The sequence below is a fragment of the Perna viridis genome, chromosome 6, assembly GCF_037379345.1.
Source record: "Perna viridis isolate PV_CMFRI_1.1 ecotype Kerala chromosome 6, ASM3737934v1, whole genome shotgun sequence".
Taxonomy (NCBI): Eukaryota; Metazoa; Mollusca; class Bivalvia; order Mytilida; family Mytilidae; genus Perna; species Perna viridis.
Window position 1 is genome coordinate 44,868,357 of NC_142450.1, and position 21,464 is coordinate 44,889,820.

The 21,464-nt window shown below is 31.6% G+C and overlaps 1 protein-coding gene across 6 annotated transcripts; it reads left to right on the top strand.

The window, feature by feature from the left end:
• Positions 1-595: 595 nt before the first annotated feature.
• LOC148615209 (uncharacterized) lies at positions 596-21,337 on the top strand. 6 transcript variants are annotated; one of them, XM_088589899.1, is made up of 8 exons: positions 686-822; positions 1,556-1,616; positions 4,781-5,425; positions 9,826-10,218; positions 13,882-14,253; positions 16,048-16,281; positions 16,650-16,753; positions 17,182-21,337. In XM_088589899.1, the coding sequence occupies exons 3-8, from the start codon at positions 5,278-5,280 to the stop codon at positions 17,992-17,994; spliced, it is 2,064 nt and encodes a 687-aa protein (XP_088446025.1). In that variant the 5' UTR covers positions 686-822; positions 1,556-1,616; positions 4,781-5,277; the 3' UTR covers positions 17,995-21,337. The 6 variants fall into 6 exon arrangements, with proteins under 6 accessions (XP_088446027.1, XP_088446030.1, XP_088446029.1 ...); XM_088589902.1 differs by lacking the exon at positions 9,826-10,218; XM_088589901.1 differs by lacking the exons at positions 1,556-1,616; positions 4,781-5,425 and having other exon boundaries at positions 596-822.
• The last annotated feature ends 127 nt before the right edge of the window (positions 21,338-21,464 follow it).

Sequence of the window (21,464 nt, forward strand, 5' to 3'; positions counted from 1 at the left end):
TCAAAGATACATTTGAAGAGATAATCCCAGTGTTTAGTTTTGTGAAGTTTTTTTTCTTTCTTCACAAGGCGAGCTCTTTGCGTATGTTGGACTATGTTCAATAATGCTAAAATTGGATGTAATCCGTTATCATTTGTTACAAATCATTTTCTTCGTACTTTTTTTTAGTTCAAAATGAATATGTAAACTAATATACCACAAACGTAATCATTTGATTTTAAGATTACTGACATTTTATCTTTCAGCAGATGATAGCAAACAATGACTTGGTCGGTAACGCAGTAATAAGCAGTATACTTGTCAAAACCCGCGAAGATTGTTAAACGAATATCAGGATTGAAGATCATTGGACTTTGGTCAATTATACCATAAGATTATCCAACTAAAAAAAAACTACTGCGATAAATAAATCAAAATATGTATATTTTATACATGCACCGTTTAAATACCGTAGTTTTAATTGCTTCCCATCTATAATCAAACATACCGATAGACTCAAGGACACAAATAAATACAATGAATACATATACCAATGTGTACGAAGTCTGTTTATGTCGATATTTAAAGCTAAATGTAAATGACATTAAGTGCACTATGACAATAAAGTGTGTATGCAAGTTTATAAAAAAATATAACTATTAAAAGCAATGAATATATTTAAAGGGAATCAATAATACTAAAGAAAGAAAATCGTATTGGAAGAATTATATTCTTCGCGGAATTTATACTTCCTTCTAGTAAGAGTGGTGTCAGGAAGGTGAACTATGGTTTTAACAAGAAGGACACATTCACTATATATCTTGCTGTTAGCTGTCACCAAAGGTATTGTTGATAATGCACATTTCTATATTTGTAGAATATGTGAAAACTTTTTAAGTTAGAATTTTATTTCTTTTAATTTCAATATTAAACAAAACATTTTCATTGGTATTTGTTTTTATCAGGGTTCATAGATTTTGAAAAAAATATAATTCATAAAGTGAAAAAAACCTTTTTGTTTTAACATCGTTTTTCAACCATTTGTACAAAATTGACTTTTCAGTCACTCATTTTGATCGCTCCAAGCGTTTATTATTTCTCCTCCTCAAAAAATATTCCAAATGATTCCTGACATTGATTAAATACATCTCATAGATCATTGATTATTCTTTCTGTTATGCCAAGTTTGTGAAAATAGTTACCTGGAAAGAGAATGAAAAAAAAACAACCATGTAATCAATTAACCTTGAAATAGACTGATGAAGATATTTACAAAAGCAAAGTAGTTTTTTTTTTGTTTATTGGATTAGTAACTCTTAAAGTAATACTTTATCTGTATGTGTAATGGCATTGATGTCATTCAATAGAAAAGCAAATCTTTAAAATCCGAACAATACAAGCTGTATCATAATTTGAAGGTTTAAAAGTACACAATTTAAAGTTAGTGCAAATGTTTATGTTAAAGAGGGTATACGGCTGTATCATATATCAATAGAAAGATAAATCAATGTAGTTTTTGAATATCGTATTTATCAAATTGAAAAACGTTTTCTCCTATTTTGCATTAATTTTAAAGGGATCAAAGATCAATCGACCCCAATACATTCTGATAAGTGATTTAAATGAAATCGTTCATTGTAAGTATCGGACAATATATGTAGTGTAAATGTCAATTTGGCTTTCCATACATGCAGGACATGATATCAGCCTAAGTACTCATAAATATAATCACAGTATTCATACAACTATCATGACGATGACAAATGGTTTAAACATACATCTATAATGCAAAAATGTTTTGAAATACACACTTCAAAATAATTGTAAACTGTTGACAAGAAACGTCTCTATTCGTTCAGAAGATAGTTGTTCTATTTGACACATACATGCATGTAAATATAGGCAAAACTAGTGACCGGATTAATATCTAGCACGTTCTTTTGTAAGATAATATACGCACTGATACAGATTTGCTCTAACATATTTCAATAGTAGCATGTATCACATCATTTACATTACTATCTATATCGTTCATTCATCTGTTCTTGATAGTCATGAATTCTCGATAGCGATGCGCATAGCCAATATTACATAAAACGCAAAATTGCATATGTGGTCTATTCACAAATAATTAACCTACTGAACATTTCCTTGATTCTATTGCGTATAAAGGTATGTATAATACCAATAAAATTTAGTACCCCTTTATTTTACCCTTCTCTTAAACCCCCAAAAAGCTCATATTTTAAGCGCCCACTTGTCCCAACACACATTTTGAATGTAAACAAATTTTATTGAAAGTGGTAGGTCATATATTCAGCGGTCATGCGCAGTCAGGATATAGGCATGGCTATGTCAGTAAAAAAATGTATGGTGCGCAGTACAGGTTGTATCTTAATATTTCTTACCAGAAAACGTTAAAAACATCATGACGTTATAAATGTTTTAAGAGATATAGAAAAGCAATAATATGAAAAGCCTATTATTTTTGGGCGAATTGTAATAAGAATAATCTTGTATATCATTGCTTCTATGCTTGGAACACTATATTACAGCAAATTAAAAAAATACGAGATGTTATTTAAAGTTTTAAGCCATATCAAAATTAATTAATGATAACATTCACTGGAAGTAATTAATGGATCCTGAAAATATGAAATATCGATAAAAATATATTTAATTATTTCTTTATTTTCACTTTCCAATTATGACTCTCATGCCCTCCATACAGAAAGTCATATCCCTATCGAGAACTGATGACGTAGTACCCATAAAGTCATTGATAAGTCATCTAACTAAAATGTGTTTTGCTCGCACTGTAAACATGCAATCTCCCCAATCTTCTGAGAAATAAATACAAAGGTCTGTTCTTATAATGACTTTAAAATTGTAGCTATTTATTGTTCAGCAAACAGGTAAACAACATTGATATGCTATCAAAAACTGATGACACCAGGATATAGAACGTTCTTTGTGACGCTCAAAATACACCTATTTGTACAAATTTCGGCAATATAAACATATCAATTAATTCATTGAGACAGTTATCTATCATAAGAATTGTACTTACATCTTGTTGGACAGATCCAGTTCTGTAAATCGTCTTCACACGTGTGTAGGATAATATGCACACTGATTTGCTCTTACCTGTTCCAATAGCAGCATGTGGCACACCATTTATACTATTATCTTATTATTTCCATTGAGATGCCATCATCTATATATCATCGATGATACTTAATTAAAAGACAAGGACAAATTAAGAAGACTAGTATTACATGTACATGTATAATGCATGTATATAATGCATATGTCATGATGTAATTATATATATAGCCTCTGTTGTCTCATAGTGCTAGATTATCATAATTTTTATTTTATGGATTATTTATTTTATTCTATATTTGATATTTATGAGAAAATTGTTTTTTAAATATGTAACTTAAAATAGTTTAGAAACATTTTCTAAATTCGTTTTAAAACGTTCATAAAAAATAATGTATTAAAATGTTTTTCTTACATTTCTACAACTATTTATTGAACATTTCAGAAGACCATATTAAATCACATCTGGAAATGTTTTAACCTGTTTCAAAGGAATGCAATGAAAACATTATCAGAAAATATTTTTTCGTAACATATAGGAAACATGTTTTTAACATATCCAAATAATGTTTAAAAAATAGATCCAAAAACATTACAGTGACATGTTATCTAAACATTTCAAAAACATTTCAATGAACAGTTCTGAAAACCATTTTCAAACTTAAACTGTAAAATGTTTCAGAAATGTTACCAAGACATTTTGAAAAAAATCAAAATGTATTAAACGGTTCTGTTTTAGCAAACTACAAATAAACTCTTAATAAAATACTTCGAAAAAGGTTCGTGCTATCTGGGTGTCCATGTGACGACAACGCTAGTAGCCAATTGATTTATGTACATAACATTAGCCATCACAGTCTAATCCAACAAAATGATTAGGATACAGGCTCTTATTAGTGACTAACTGAATTGTAGCCAATACAACTCTGAAAGTCATTAAACGTAAAAATGATGAAAAGAAGTGCAAGCAGATGTTTAATATGTACTTATGATCTGGTTAGATATGATTTAAATGCTTTGAATATGCACACATTGTCCATCTCCGTTCAAAATTCAAACAATCAATTCCTAACAAATACGTTCCTTCCCTAATAACTACAGAAATATTACTTAAAAACAATAACTTTTCGAATTTATAAACAAATGTTAGGACTGATAATTCAACATATCGCATATACATGTATCATTATTCTATCAAGTATATATACTTGATAATATGTCTGCATGAACATGCCAAGAAAACTAAGATCTTCAATCTTGTAGCAACATAACCCATTTCCAGAATCCTAATTTTACGAAATCTAAAAGTCTGTATAGTTATGGCAAGCTCTTGCATCGTTTAAGTTGTGATTTAAAAACTCAATACGCAGGTGCTAAAGAGGTTTTGCCACAGATAAAAGTTGACAATACGGAATCTCGTATAGTATAGTCAGAATTTGTCTTGTGTAGGTCAAGATATGAGGCTGACTACAGCGTCTGTCATATCCTTTATCACAAGTTCGTTTGGGATAGATACAAAGAATGAAATATCCCCGAAAATGAGATCAAAAGATCTTGCTAAATGATGTGACTTCCTTTGGATCACGTTAGATATAAAGTCAGCCTCATGATCATCTTTTTCTCTACTTTTTAAAGTTCAAAATAAAAAAAACAATTCACCAGAAACGTCTCATATCTTTTAACCATTTAATTTCAGGATAACTGACATTTTGTCTCTCAGCAGTTAACAGCAAACACAAAAGGTCGATCAAGCAATAGTAATCATTATATCTGTCATGTCCCGTAAAGATTGTTAGATGAATATCCAGATTGGAGATCATTGGACTAAAGTCAATTGTATCATAAAAATAGCCTACTATATATACTCTACTATTCAAACATACTTATAATACGGTACATAAATCAAAATATGTACACCTTATATATGCACCGTTTTGAATACCTTAGTTTTACTTGCTTCTCATCGGTAAGCATGCCAACAGACTAAAGGATTATACTAAATACAACAAATAAACCAATGTGTAAGCATATCAGTCTTTTATTGTCGATATGCAATGCAGAATTTAAATGAATCACAACATATGCATTATGCCAATACTGCGTATAAGAATAAAGTGTATATGCAAGTTTCTGTAAAGTATTACAAATAAACGGTCCAACAAAGGCACTGAATATATTTAAAGGGAATCAATAATGCTAAAGAAAGAATATTTATTGGAAGAATTATACTCTTCGTGGAATTTCTACTTCCTCCAGGTGAGAGGGGTGTCACGAAGGTTAACTATGATTTTCACAATACGGACACATTTACTATTTGTCTTGCTGATATTTGTTACAAAAGGTATTGTTAATAATGCACATTTCTATATTTGTAGAATATTTCATCACTCTTTTGAAAAGTTTTAAAGTTCAAATTTAATTTCTTTTAATCAAAATGTTTAAAACAAATGAGTAACTTGTTATGATTTATAGTTTAGAATTTGAATGCGTCTATACTATGTCTTAATTAATTTCCTGTGTCAGGATAAAGACAATACATTTCAATACTTGTTATTCTAGCTGCATTCTTCATAGTAGGCAAATGGTATACCATAAAGCATCAAAGATGTATTTTCAATTCTGTGTTTAACTTACTTAAGTAGCACTCCAGCTAAGAATCATGCAAAATGTGATTCATGGGTAAAAAACCTACATATTTTTATTATTGATATTTTGTTTGAAATAACATAGTAAATAGAAAATAACGTGGTTTTTCATACAACTCGTGCTCTTAGGAGATAAAAATTGTATAGAATGCACTGTAGATTTCAAAATTAAAGGAGATAACTCTGTAAATGACGCTCAAATACAATAGAATCTACTGGATTTTCAATGTTGATTATCTCCTAAGAGCAAGCAGATTTGAATGAATAATTACTCATTTCATAGTATACACACATTAAACAACTTAATTACAAAAATAAAAATATGTAGCCTTTTTTGGGGTGTATCACATTTTTCAGATTTTGCATGATTCTTACAAAGACAGCTACTTAAATGTAGTAGGAAGTAGTTGTTTTTAGTTTATTGGATCAATATCTGTTACGGCCATACTTTATATGTGTGTAATGACATTGATGACATTCAATAGTAGAAGCGAATCTTTTAAGTCCGAACATGCTTTTAAATAAAAGCTATTTTATAATTAGAAGGTTAAAAATAATTAAGAACTGTACAATTTAAAGTTAGTGTAAATTGTTCACTTTGCCTTTTGTACTATACATCTTTTTAAAGTTCCAGTATATATAAAGTTCAGACACTGCAAATGGTAAAGTGATTCATGGTGTAGAAAAACCCATCAAATAAACGATGCTTTTTCAGTCTACATATGCTATATTTTTACATAACAATAATTCATTCTGTATTTTAATATGTATTTTTGAGAAAATCATATATTCATCTTCCATTTAAATCAACCAAATCAAATCTAATCAGGAACGATAACTCTTTGAAAGTGCCAATTACATGTACAATTTTTTGCATTTTTTTCCTCCAAACCGCAACAACTGAATGAAAAAACCTAAGACTGGTTATGTGATCTGTAACTGTTTCTGATCAAGAAATAAAGGTGACATTGGTGGGTTTTTGACATGCATGATCACCTGCTGTCAGATTAAAAAAAAAAGACTACTACTCAAAAGTATTTTGTATGACTGATTAGAAGATATAATGACTTCCTTGATGAAAAAAAGATGTGTTCTAAGGAGATTAAAATGTATAGAATTCGCTGTAGATTTCAAAATTAAGGGAAATAACTCTGTAAATGACACTCAAATACAATAGAGTATATTGGTTTTTTTTTTAATGTTTCTTTGTTTCTTTTCTTCTACGAGCAAGCAGATTTGAATGAATAATTACTCATTTCATAGTATAGACCCATAAAACAACTTAATTACAAACACAAAAACTTGTAGCCGTTTTTTGGGTGTATTACATTTTTTAGATTTTGCATGACTCTAACAAAGACAGCCACTTAACTAAATAGGTTCAGTCCCGAATAACTACATTATGTATAAATATAAAAAAAACAATAATGTTTTACTCTAATTTATAATCAAAATATGGGACTCATTTTTCCACATATCGCATATATCACTATTCTATCCAGTATATATACTTGATAATATTTTATGTCAAGAAAACTAAATTTACACTGTGTATTGTACTATAAAAAGATAAATAACGTGAAAAACTAATAATACAGAACTATTACAATACACTATGGTATTTCAATATTGCCTATCTATACAATCATATAGTCAAACTTCATTGGTTTTTATGTTTGACATGTAAGAATGACATTTAAATATTACGTTTAACTTAATCTAACAGCTCGACTGTGCACCTATATTATTAATAAGATATTTTAGATTTCTTACTGCTTTGCTTGAGACTTATGTTCTGCGTGAATATTATACTATTTCAGATCATAAATAAAATTCAAAAGAAGATGAGCATGACCTGCAAATATTAGTGATTCAAAGCATATGGTGGTCATGTTGCTACATTTTAGGCAGACTTGTTGAGGACGTGTGAGCTATTACCATCACTCGTCGTCGTCCGTCGTCTGTAACAGTTTTTCGAATATCTTCTTCTCGGAAAGAACTGGACAGAATTTCTTGAAATTTGACATGATTGTACCTTTAAATTACCTTAACGAAAAAGCCAGTTCAAGATTTCATTATTGACTAGGATTATTATCGGATATCTAAATATCGTTGAAGACCAAGAAATAGTAAAGTTGTTTTTTTAAAAAAAGGACCTAAATATTGTCTTCCTACTAAAATTGATTAGACAGAATGTCGCAACACCAATGAAGACCCATTAAATGCTTTCTGAAATCAATGAATAAGAAGAGATATAATAAAAAAAATCCAATTTATGAAATAAGGTAAAGTAAATGAATTTGGAAATATATTTGTTTCTAATCCGTAACTTCCCAGAAACCGCTAAATGGAATTTGATGAAACTTTTACAGATTTTTTAATACATGATGCCATTGTGGATCTCCTATTTTGTTTTTCCATCTGTGTGACTTTTAGTGTTTCCTGTTTTAAACTATCGATTTAGTCATTAGCGACCAAGGGAGCACTTCCTTAATCGACAACCCCTCTGATACCGCTGAATGGAAATTGATGTTACATTTTCAAATTGTTGAATGCATGATGCCATTGTGCACCTATTTTTCCCCATCTGAATGCTTAAATAACCTATGGGGTGATTATATATATTTCTAGTTGTCATCGATTATCATTTATAACAAGAGGCTCCCAGGAGCCTGAATCGCTCACCTGGTTGAATTTTGCCTTTCAAGGGCAATAAATCAAACAAGAAGTTGTCCAACAATTTTGACTCAAGAAAACTTTGGTAGGACTTATCATAGGATCAAAACAGCAAATGGAAGTTTAAATCTATCATAGTTTTCATTGGCTGAAAACTGTAAAAAAAAACTGTCATTTTCCCATGTCAAGGGCAATAACTCTAATAAGGAGGCATCTGACAACTTTGACTGAAGACTTTTGTAGTGCCAAAAATAAGGTCATTTGAGCTTTTGAAAGAATTTTGCTAAACCTAGCGATTTTGGAGATATATGCGAAAAACTACTGTCTGACCTCTATATTCTATTTTTAGTAACAGCAGCCATGCTTTTCGACGGATAACATAACAAATATCCATATCAGTTCTATGCAGAATACTCCAAGGAACACTCATACCAAGTTTTGTGTCAATTGGTAAAATAGTGTCAGAGGAGAAGATTTTTGAAAAAAAAAAAAAAAAACGTGGAAAAAGGGCAATAACTCCAACATGGCTGAACAAATTAATATGAAAATTTGACCACAGACAGATCTTATCATGCTAAACACTTTTACTTCTTAAGAATTTGACTTAAACAACCACCGAGTTGCTCATAAAAAGTCAAGTCCGATGTAGACGGAAGAGAAAAAAGAAAACTATGACACGGTGAACAAATCTCTTATGATACATCGTTACAATCCACGAGTTTATGATGACGACCATAAAACTTCTCTACTGATGACTTTAATCCTGTAGCAACATAACCCTGTTGCAGAAGATTTATTGTATAAAGTCTAGCCGGGTACATAGTTATGGCCAGATCTTGCATGAGGTATGAGTTGTGATATGAAAACTCCATACATTGCTGAAGGAATGTTGCCACATATGAAAGGAAAGTTGACCATACGGATTGAAAAGTCTTCGCGTTTGTCGATAATTTTCCTGAACCATCGATCAAGTGTAGGTCAAGATATGAGGCTATATCCCAAGTTCTTTGGGCAGATGTAATGTATAAAATTCCCTATGATTGTTACAGCGGAAACTGAGATCTTGCTAAACGATGTTTTTTTCATTGAATCAGACACGCTATAAAGTAAGCTGCATGAGTGAAAGAATAGGTCACAAGTAAAGGAGCACAATTTGTTCCCATTGGAATACCGACCGTTTGTTGAAAACGCGTCCGCTACATTGAACAAATATGTTGTCGATAAAAGAATTATGAATTAAAAAACAGAGACCATTAACTAGTGGTTAAAACTAATCGAAGGGGAAATCAATAAATTATAAATGAATTGTGAATCATGGTTTAGCAATGCTTCTTTCCACCTTTTCCTAGTAAGATTGATATCTGCACTTTGTTGCGTACCGAATGCATTCTTCATTATTAAAATGGCTATTTTGTCATAGGATATTTTCAACGATTAAGTGAACCAATCGGTACAGAGGGCAACTGCTTCAATGGAATTGTTAAAGGCAATTGTTCCCTGCCAACTGAGAGAGCTTTTGTGACAAACGTTAACGCTGGTGCAAAGGTATCTATACCTAACATACACAACTGTACTCCTTACTGGACGAACGCAATAGCGGAGGAATGTTGTCAGAGAGAAAACAACGATTGTTACGGACCTTACCAACCGGTGGCAACAGATCCTTATGCGTTCCACAGAGACTGCATAGGAAAGTACCAGTGTAGTCCACGAGCCGCTGCTAGAATGGATACCAGCTACCATTCCCATTGCAATCATTCGAGTTATCCTCTACAGACGAGTTATATGGATATAGAGTTTCTCTGTATTGATGGTAAGACATCAAACTGTGTTTTTTAAATTATATTTTTTGTTGGTATTCTACAGTGCATTATAATGAGAAAATACTATTCAGATCACATAAATGTAATCATGCTATTATATAATGTTTAGTAATAATATGATGTCATTACATTTTGTCAATATAGATACATGTACTACATGTAAAACTGCGCAAATATTATTATGATAATTCATTACCACGTTTAGATAATAGCAATCACTCTGGGGATATATTACTCATTAATAAACCAAATTTCTGACTGAAATGGTTCAATGTATCTTTTGAAAGGTACACATATCCTATAAGTACAAAACTGTATAAGTTTTCCCACAGAAAACTTAAAATGGACGGAAGAAATGTCTCGATTTGGGATTATTCAAAGACATTCAATGAGTATTTTGCTAATATAATACATAGATTAATAATTTTAATGTTATTTTGCGTAATGATACCAAATATAACTTTATCTAATGATAGCTCCCATGTATGGCCAAAAATTGTTTGTCTACCCTTTTCGCTAGTGTCCGAAATATGTTTTGATTTTACACATTCGATATATTTGTGATCAATAGTTTCAAATTTATTACATTTGTCACACTTATTATAGGCAACATATCTGAACTGCTTTCTGCCTTTACATAATCTTCTAAAAGTTTCCAAGGATGCGGAAAAACTCCCATAACAGATCTAAAACGGGGGCGTTTACTTGATATTGTACATTAAGAGATGTATGTGAAAGGAATTCTCAAGTATCACTGTCTACTAGTATATCATTTATAAATCGAAAACCCTTATTGTGCCGATGTTTGTCTTCTTAGCTACATTTGTAATATATTTCCCATTTTATCAATACAATTGTCAAGGTTTTTACAGTATACATTTACCATTTAATTGGTAAATAACCATCTGTATTATGTGTTTTTTTTCCTACCGATACATATAGCCTCTGTCTTTTTATCCTGAAATCATTTAATGCTTTAAGACAAATTTTAGCTGACTCTACATCCTTAAAAACATCTATGTCATCGACTAATTGTAATGTCTTAATCTTTACATCTTCAACATGTATTCCCGATTTGTCTTTATTTTCCGTAATGTTGATCGCCAAAATTAACAAAATCAAATGAAAGAGGACATCCTTGCCGTACATCTCTTTCAATATTAAAGATATCTGAACTGAAACCGTTGTTTACAACAAAGATAGGAATATCAGTGTATAGTAGCTTTACTAATGTTTTCAAACTTGAAAGGCAGACAGGGATTTGTATAAAATGTCAGTCAATAGTGTCAAAAGCCTTGTCAAAGTCTACTGGAAAAATGAGACCTTGGTAATTTTCACGCTTTTCATACCATATAACGTCAGCAGTTAGTCTCAAATTCTCACCAATATATTTATTGGAAATTTAGCCCGTTTGTTCAGAGATGATAATATTGAAAGATGGGGTTTCATACTCCCAACAATTATTTTTCCGAGTACATTTAAAAGCGAGAGGATGCCAGTTTCCTAAAAGGATGCGATCCTTGTTCCTTTTTGGTATTAGTACCAAGATACCACGTCTCTGATCAATAAAAAGTTGTCCCACTGTAAAGGAATGCTAAAAGCTATCTATGATAAATTTACTAATACTGATCCAAACAAATTTGTAAAGCTCGGCTGACCATCTGTATCTGGACTCTTATCATTTTTGAAAGTCTTCGGTACGTTTTCTTGACATTTAGACATTTTCTAATACCTAGGTGTACACTCGTTATTAAAGAAATCAGTCTCACAGAACACATACTCTACATATTTAAATTGTTTCAAGTTAGAACAGAAGTATACTTATTCTGCTAAAATTTCGTTTTGAGTGGTAACATTTTTGTCCCTAGTACAGAGCTAAGTAATACATTCATTTTTATAATTGCGCTTTTCATGTATAAGAAAGTATTTGCTATGTTTTTTAACTGTCATTATGTTCAGCATGAGATCGTAAAATTGACCCTTGTTTGTCTGTCCACTATGTCCTCTATCTCATCTTTGACATTAAAATTTGTTCTTGGACCAAATTTACGACATTACATCTATAAAATGTTAGTCAAAGAAAGTCTAATTTTTGTACAATTTCTGTTCATGTTCGCCAGTTTTGCTCTTTTGTTTTGAGAACATAATTATCGCACCTCTGATTTCACATTTAATGCGTCCCTTTCAAATTTTATATCAAGAACATGTTAATACTTATAGTTGCAGTCAGTAATAATTGTCTAAATAAACGTTGTATGTTAGAAGGTCTGAAACTAAGACCTTTAGAGTTAAATTCATTATTATCGATTGCAAAGAGAGTTTTACTGTGAACACTTTTGATTGAGGGTTGGATCGAAACCTTATCTACACAACCAAGCAAGAATTCAGAGACCAACCAAAAGTCAAGACGACCATTGAATTGAGTTGTTTGACGCCATATCAACTTGTTTTCATCTGATAAGTGTATTATCAAACATCGCAAAGGAAGGAAATCACATAACCTTATTTAGTACATTTTTTTCTGGCGGATTGTTCTGAGTAACACCTTTTTTAAACTGTTATACAAAAATGATTTAAGCAAAGCCTCGGTAGTCTCGTGGAGGCATGTTCACATTGAATTGGAAATGGTGATTTGATCTTCGGCTTAGACATACCAAATACTCTAAAATGTGTAGTCATGGCTTCTTTCCAATGCACGGGGGTTACAATAGATATAGACACGAACCGATGTTAGTTCAAAGTCCGAATGAAGTGCCCTAGTTTGGTGTCACGTTTACTTGTGGACTTTTGCTTCTGTTGGCCATCAAACAGCAATACATATCCATAAGGACGTCAAACTACAATCAATGAGTAAGTTGATCAATCAATCAATCAATCAAATGTTTGTCGTCTATTCAGACATTGTAAATAGTATACAACAAGAGAAGTATGCGAATATTTTATTCATATACAATACATGAACAGGGAAGTGGTTAACATAGTAAAAAACAATAGATAAATATGTGTTTTTTCATCTAGGAGAAATTTATCGGCTAGATAGCAAAAAAAATGAAAAAAATATCAAATAAATTATTCTAATTTATTTCTAATTAACTATCTACCATACCCATTACAGTCATTCGAGTTATCCCGTAGAAACGACTGATATGGATAGAGTGTACATCTGTATTGATGGAAAGACTTGATACATTTTTAGAAATAGTTGTAATTTTAAAAAGGAAAACTATCGACCAATATGTACGACAAACGCGATGACTTCATTCCGTATTGTAAACTTTCCTGTCATCTGTTTCATCTATTCAGCACCTGCGTATTGATTTTTTCATACTTCATGCAGACCTTGCTGTAACTACGCAGATTTTTTGTATCGCGGTTATGAGATTGAAGTGATATTTTTCCTTTTTCTCTTTCCGCTGCTCTGGGCTTGACTTTTTATAAGCAATTTGGTGGATGTTTTTCGAACAACAGAGGACTCTTCCGGTGCACCAGGTCAACCATCCAGTTTTTAGTGGATTCCGAGTTTTGTTTTAGTCATTTCATCTTTTATGTTTTGTATGTCTGTTTTTCCTGTTTAGTCTTTGTCCTTGGATTGCGTTTTTCTGATTTCTGATTACCCTTCAAATAAATGTATATTCTTTACTTATCTTTTACAGTGAGTAAAATAGTGTCAATAAACGGTGATCCAAAAACGAATGATGGTCAAGGTTCTACACTCTACCTATGGAGCGGTGACACGACTTACCAGCCTCTCACATCTACAGATCATCAATGCTCTATCGAAACCGACTGTGATGATACTATTAGTGTTATAAGTGTTGACTTCAGATTTGCTACTAACGATGCAAATATGACATGTATTCCAGAAAAGCATTTAAACATAACCGAAGATGGTCTGTCTAAACAATTTGACTGCTCCGACAACAACAATTTTACGATTAAAACGTTATATAATAGTGTTTCTAACTACATCATACTCTCGTTGGAAAATGATGTCGGCGATGGACATTTATGGCTTGCTTTTGAATGTAAGTTTATATGTGTATGTTTGGCGCTGTCAAAATGTTTTGTAGGGATAACCTTGATGAGCATTTTTGAATGTGCGTTTTTTCGTGATTAGTATGTTCCGATAGGAATAGATTCATTGCTGAATAAACTGTGCTGGATATGATTGTATAAAGAGTTTGTGTTAAGGAAAATTTTGTCCTTGCCTAATAAAGGTCGTAAAGGATTCAAATTGTCTAAAAATATTGATTCTTGGTTTAATGGGAAAACGGTCTGATACATATATATTAGTGTTATTTTTTTATATTGCATCAGAATAATAGAAGTGCTGAAGATTAATATGGAACATTTATTTTCTACAATTGTTACACTTAATAGGTGAAATATCACACACACACAGGATGCTGTAGTAAATATGAAAGAGTAATCAAGGGAACCAAGGCCATAGCGGTAATCAAAAGTATGTAATCCAGGGACAAAGACCCGACATGGAAAACAGACATACACAACAAAGAACATAAAGTAACTAAAATCATACATACAAAGTAACAAAAGCAAATGAGCAACTCGGACTCCACTAAAAGCTGGGAGCATGGACCAGGTGCACCGGTAGGGTAAGCGTCCTCTGCTAATCTAGAAACATCCGCCGAGTTGCTCCGGGGTAGACAAATAAGGAACGGAAAACTATGACCCGTTGAATAAATCAGTTTTCATGGTGCAGATGGATACACAATAACGAGTTCATGATGACGACCATAAAACTTTTGAAGTGATGACTTCAATCTTGTAGCAACATAACCCTGTTCCAGAAGTCTATTTGTTAGAGTTCTAGCGCGATACAAAAAAGTCTGCGTAGTTTTGACAAGCTTTGGCATAACGTATGAGTTGTGATATGAACACTCCATACGCAGGTGCTGAAGGGATGTTGCCACATATGAAAGGAAAGTGATCACGTTTGTCGTAAAGTTTGGTCAATAGTGTTCCTTTACCATCGATTTCTAAGTGTAGGTCAAGATATGAGGCTGACTTCACAGTGTCTGTATTATCCTTTATCGCAAGCTCTTTTGGGTAGATTCGATGTATCAAATCTCCGAAATTAGGATTGTTTAAAGATAATACGTCATCTATATAGCGGAAACTGATATTGAAGGATCTAGCCAAACGATATTCTTTCTTTCTGATCAGATCAGCTATAAAGGCAGCCTCATAAGAGTGAAGGAATATGTCAGCTAGTAAAGGAGCACAATGTGTTCCCACTGGAATGCCGATCGTTTGTTTAAAAACACGTCCACCACACTGGACAAATATGTTGTCGATTAAAAGTTCCAGCATTTTGTAAACATCTTCCTCTGTATATTTGGAAGATGATTTGGAATTATTTCTTACAAAGTATGAGGAATCTCTACCAAAAAACTACATATTTGTATCTAGGTGTACCATCTTTTTTGGAAAAACAACGATGTATAATGTTTTTAAGTCGGGATTTTAACTGAGTATGGGAAATATAAGTTTACAGTGTTGAAGTAAGGTTTTTAAGGAAACGCACACATACAATGCATCAATATTTTTATAGCGTTAAGTATTGATTTAAATCGATTGACTACATCGTTATTGTAACAATAAAGATATCTGGTCATTGAGTTTCAAAGTATTCTCTCTTTAAATACAATCTTAAATTCTAGTAATAAATAAAAAAGTTTTAATTTCCTTGGGATTTGTATTTCTTTTGAAGAGCATTCTGAATGGGTTTTAAGGTTTTCACGAAGCTTGAGAAGTGTTATATTATATCATTATATATAAATGTTTTGTTTTTACAGCAACTGCAAACGGAAATTTGACAATTGACTGTAAATCACCAAAAAGGAGAAAGATATGTGAAGAAACAACAACAATGGAAGATACAACAACAGAATCAAAGACAACAACGTATGAAATGACAACAGATGATTCCACAACAAAAGCAGCTATATTAACATCCACAGAGGAGATGGCAAACTCTACTAACAGTTCTACGGTTAAAAGTCCGTCAACTTTAAAGTCGACAAATTATTGTATGTCTTAAATATGAATAACTGATAAGGTTAAACTGATCTATACATGTCAAAATTACATTTTTCGAACCATGCAAATCAAAATAGTAGATTGATAACAAGTATCTATAATGATCTAACATATTGATAAATACATAAACAAGTACAAGATTTATTAATTATAAAAAAACATGCTATAGAAACGGTAAAACAGAGCATGTAAAAAGTGTTATGGTAGACTAAATGTTCTAGCTGATTTTTTACTTTTTCGATAAAGAGTATTATTTGATACAAATATTTATATAATAAAGAATGACATATAAACAATATAGACCTTTGATACATGTTTCAGTTATTTTTGTTTGTTTTGAATTTGCTTTCCATTTTAGTACCTATCATTCTTGGAACTCTTATTGTGTTGATTGCTGCTATTATTATTATCGGCTTCATAGTTTACTGGAAAAGATGCAGAAGAAAGAGACAGAACGATCAGGTTAGAATTTAAAATTGCGAAGTGTTATTGTACGATTAAATACAGCTTTTCACTAATTCCAGCCTGTCCAGTCTTCACAAATGATTGTGCAGATAAATAACAAACCTTATCTGATTTATCGGTTGACATATTTGGAGAAGAAAGGGTGTGATATACAAGAAAAACAATTTTAGCACTGTACCAATTAATTAGCCATTGATTTGACAGGTAAAACCAAACGATTATTATGCAATTACAATAATACATATTGTAATCTTTTTGTAGTATTGTAAATACATCGAACATGTGAATGTTGAATTTTAAAACGCTTTCTTATTTAAGTTTCTATAGATTTTCACATTTCTTACCATTAATATGAATAAATAAAGCAATACACAACTATGACGGTATAGCTTATGCAGGATTTTAAATACCAAAATATTTTGTAGCCAGATAACCCAGAACAGAATGCTCCTATTAGCAGTGGCAACAATTTGCCGAACGTACCTCCTACACGTCAAATACATCTAGTGAGCAGAAACCAGGTTGGAACAACAACTAACAACGACCAATTACACTTTAAGCATGACAACGGTAGATTAATTTCTTTGATGAATAATGCTCTCTTTAATCAAGACGAAAATACCACAACGACGAAGTCTGTACATTCACCACTACCACCAATTTATTCTACCACTGCTGAGAATGAAAATGAAAAACAAACAGAATCAAGCAAAAAAAAGAAAAAGAATGTAATTGGGGAGATAAGAGACGAAAGTGTTAATGAAACAGCCAATACTGATAAAAAGAAGAAAACGAAAAAACGCAAAAATATCAATAATGATTTCTTCGATGAAAACGAAGAAGGAGGAGCGAATCAGAAACAGAAGAAGAAAAAGAAAAAACGAAAAAAAGACATTAACGATATCTCTGCAGAAAATAAAGAAGAGGAAGATGATCAGGAACAGGAGAAGAAGAAGAAGAAGAAGAAGAAGAAGAAGAAGAAGAAACAAAAGAAGAAAGAGCGTCATGATGATGTCGACAATGATGATCAAATAGAAACAATGGACAAAGATCCGAACAATGTAAATACTGACCTTGGAAACTACAATGTTTATGAAGAAACAGAGGAAGGGAAACATAAAAAAAGAAAAAAGAAAAGAAAAAGTACAAAAGTTAAACTTAATGACATTGAAGGAGAAGAAATAAGCCATGGGGAAACTAATGAAGGTATTAGTGATTTAAACGATTATTCTCCATGAAAAAATACTGGTTAATTTATGTAGTAGGAACAGTGAGGGTATTACAGCAGCAAGAAGACATTTCTTATCAGAGGTTATTTTGTTAATAGAAGAGTAAACAGAGTTTTATTCTTAGATATTAAGTAATTGTTGAAACACCTCTAAAATTATGCGCACGTTTAGACAGAATGTAGACAGAGTTATAAAATTATGATATTGAACAATTTAGACTATGCAGTAGTGGTTTTATATATCGAATTATACATTTTGAAATATCCAACAATATCGCATATTTCGCATGTTATACCTATATATCAAATTGTATCAGATGTCACTGATATACGATGCATTTCTATAAAAGAGGATATCACTATTCACTAGAAAGTTAAAACAAACGAAAAAATGATGTTTAAGCACGTAAGCGAGAAACACAGTAAGTATGAAACCTAACTCACTAATATGCATAAACAATAGACATGTGACAAAGGGTTTTACTTGTGGTATTGTAGTTTTCATTGCTGTATATTGAACTTTTAGGTATCGTTTAAATCTTGAACTAAAGCTACATTTTGCGTTTTAAAGGATTTTCTTTGGGTTAAAACAATCAATTTGCATTATGCTTGTAGAAAGTTATTATTATTGTGAACTTCAAATAGTGTGAAAATTTATGATAGAATATGGATGTTTTTATTCTATAAAAAAAAATGAATGATAGTTTTGTTATACTTCCTTAAATTCAAGGTATGCTTTATGTATTACTTTACATCTTTAGAAGACAAGTAAATTTAGAAGTAAGAAAAGGCATTCCTAACGGAAATCGAAAAACGAAATAGTTTTCAAAATCGAATAGAATAAGTGGCCAATGCTGCATGCATAGCAAAAGTAGTCAAGGGTAATTTAGATTCGAGCGGTAATCAAAAGAACAAAATACATATATAAAGAAAAAAAATAAATAAAAATTAAAAAAAAAAAAAACAGAGAAAAGAGATACATACAACAAAGAACATAAAATAACCAAAATAACACGTACAAAGAAACATATATCAATGATCAGCCTGGACTCCACCTTAACCTTGGATTACAAACATAGAACACCGGTATGATAAGCGGCCTCAGCTAAGTCCGGGATTGACTAGGTTTAATTAGGTAAAACCTAACATCGGAAACTAGTAAAAAAAAAAAAAAAATGCATGAACTATTCGTGTAAGAGTACAAATACATATTGCACAATTTAATCATGAAGAATGTAACAGAGGATGAAAACCCATTAGTTCACAAATTTATGTGAATACGAAAATTAAAAAAAAATAAATTGACGAAAGTGACCATTTAGCAGTTCTATTGGGTGTAAGTAAAAACTGCATTCATGTACATAAACACAGTTATTGAGAAATGTAGCCTTAACCGGCTAGACCATTCTCTCAAAAGCGTTTAATTTCCCAAAGAACTTATCGGTATGGAGTTAATTTACGATCAGAGAGTGCATGAATAATACAATTACATAAGAGGAAAACAAGGGTACCCCCAAAATATCCTTACAATTTCGTCATGTGTGTTAATTAGATAAACGTCGTTACCTTACTAAATTTGCCAAATTGAGGTGCATTTAAACGATGTAAAAACGTTTCTTTTAACCAGATGAATTACACTTATATATTCTTACGGCCATATTTAGTACATAATACTGACTCTACAGCATCCTTTGCAGACAGCGTGTGAGGGAAAAACCAACAACATCAACAACAACAAGAACTACAATTAATGGCTACTGAGAGAGAAGACTTCTAAGATGATAACTGTTTAATATGTATTAATAAAAATCAATCGAGAAAAAACGAACGAAAGGACCAGCAACCCCAAATTCTTTTTGAAGAAATGATAACCAATGCATAATTGTTTGGCCTCACTTTGACCGATTTCTGAAAGAATTGGACGTACGATATCCTTTGATACCACCAACAAATCAGAGTTCTTATGGTACTGTCGAAAACTGGCAATGTGTATCGGAAGAAACATACAAACAACGATTTATAGCAAAATCTTCTTGTTGTTCTTCTAAACCTCTTTCGAAACTATTTACTTCTATGCAGTTGTCAGAGAAGTTATACAGTGTTACCACCACACTCGTATAATGGTGTCAATTCAACGTGGATCCTGAGAAATCTTATGGAAACCATCAATACTAAATTATTATCGAAATATATTAGCATCAAGGCCTATGATTTTTCAACTCTTTATATCACTATTCCAAACACTCAGTTAAAATCCTGACTCGAAGGCAATATGCATCGTTCTTACTCTAAAAAGATGGAGCACTAGTATACCAAGAGATTCTTTATAATTCGAAAAAAAAAAAAACGATTTCAAAACATCTTCCAAGAATAACGAGGAAAATGTATTCAACTGCTGGATTTTAGTGTTTAGTATGTTGATGCGTTTTTCTGCTAGAATCCTACTCCTATTGATTAATCTTTCAGTATACATTCAGCATTCCAGTGGAAACAAATTGTGCTTATGAGGCTGACTTAATAGCCTATCTTATCCAAAAGAAGAAACATGATTCAGATACTTCTATCTCTGTTTCGGATAAAAAGCTAACGTTTTGTTTTTAAACAATGCTACATTCGGGGATTCTTTCTATGGCATATTCCCGAAAAACTTGAGATAAAGGGCGCTAAATACACTATGAAGTTAGCTTTATATCTTGACTACTTTTAGAGATTGATGGATAGGAAACACTCATGACAAAACAATACGAAAAACGTTATGACTTTTCATTCCGTATCGCCTGTTTTCTTTTCATCTCTGACAATATCTCTTCAACACCCGCGACATGGAAAACACACATGCTCAACAAAAACATGAAGTAACTAAAATCATACAAAGTAACAAAAGCAAATGAGCAAATCGGACTCCATTAAAAACTGTGGACATTGGCCAGGTGCACTAAATTAACACTTTGTATTTATGTATGTTTTTATTGCCATCCGTCTCATAAACAAATTTAAATAACAATAGAAACAATACAGGCAATTTCAATAATCTGAGTTAAAAAAAGATGTTTTTGCATCTCTATGCTTCACATGCATTTCCTGAAATTTTCGTTTCGTCTTAATATTTATGTAAGAGTAATCAAGGGAACCAAGGTTATAGTGGTAATCAAAAGAATGTAATCCAGGGACAAATACCAGACATTGAAAACAGACATACACAACAAAGAACATAAAGTAACTAAAATCATACATAGATTTATTCTCTGTTTTTTATGTTCAGAATTCTATTAACTATCTTGTATGATTGACTGTGTTTGGTATGTTTTCTTGGTTTAGTTTTGTTTCTGGATAATAAATTCATATATCATGTTTTTTTTTATTATTTAATAATGACCCTCTTGCATTTACTTATATTGTAGCATAAGTTGACTCATTTTAAATTGGGCTACATGTACTTTTGAGAGAATAATTTTTTTCTTGTATTTGTGTTACTAGTCA

Bases quoted from the DNA above. Each gene is read 5' to 3' on its own strand.
- LOC148615209 (XM_088589899.1), top strand. From the start codon at position 5,278: ATGCTAAAGAAAGAATATTTATTGGAAGAATTATACTCTTCGTGGAAT. The intron at 5,426-9,825 runs GTATTGTTAATA...ATTTTGTCATAG, and splicing joins GCTGATATTTGTTACAAAAG to GATATTTTCAACGATTAAGT. The intron at 14,254-16,047 runs GTAAGTTTATAT...TTGTTTTTACAG, and splicing joins TTTATGGCTTGCTTTTGAAT to CAACTGCAAACGGAAATTTG.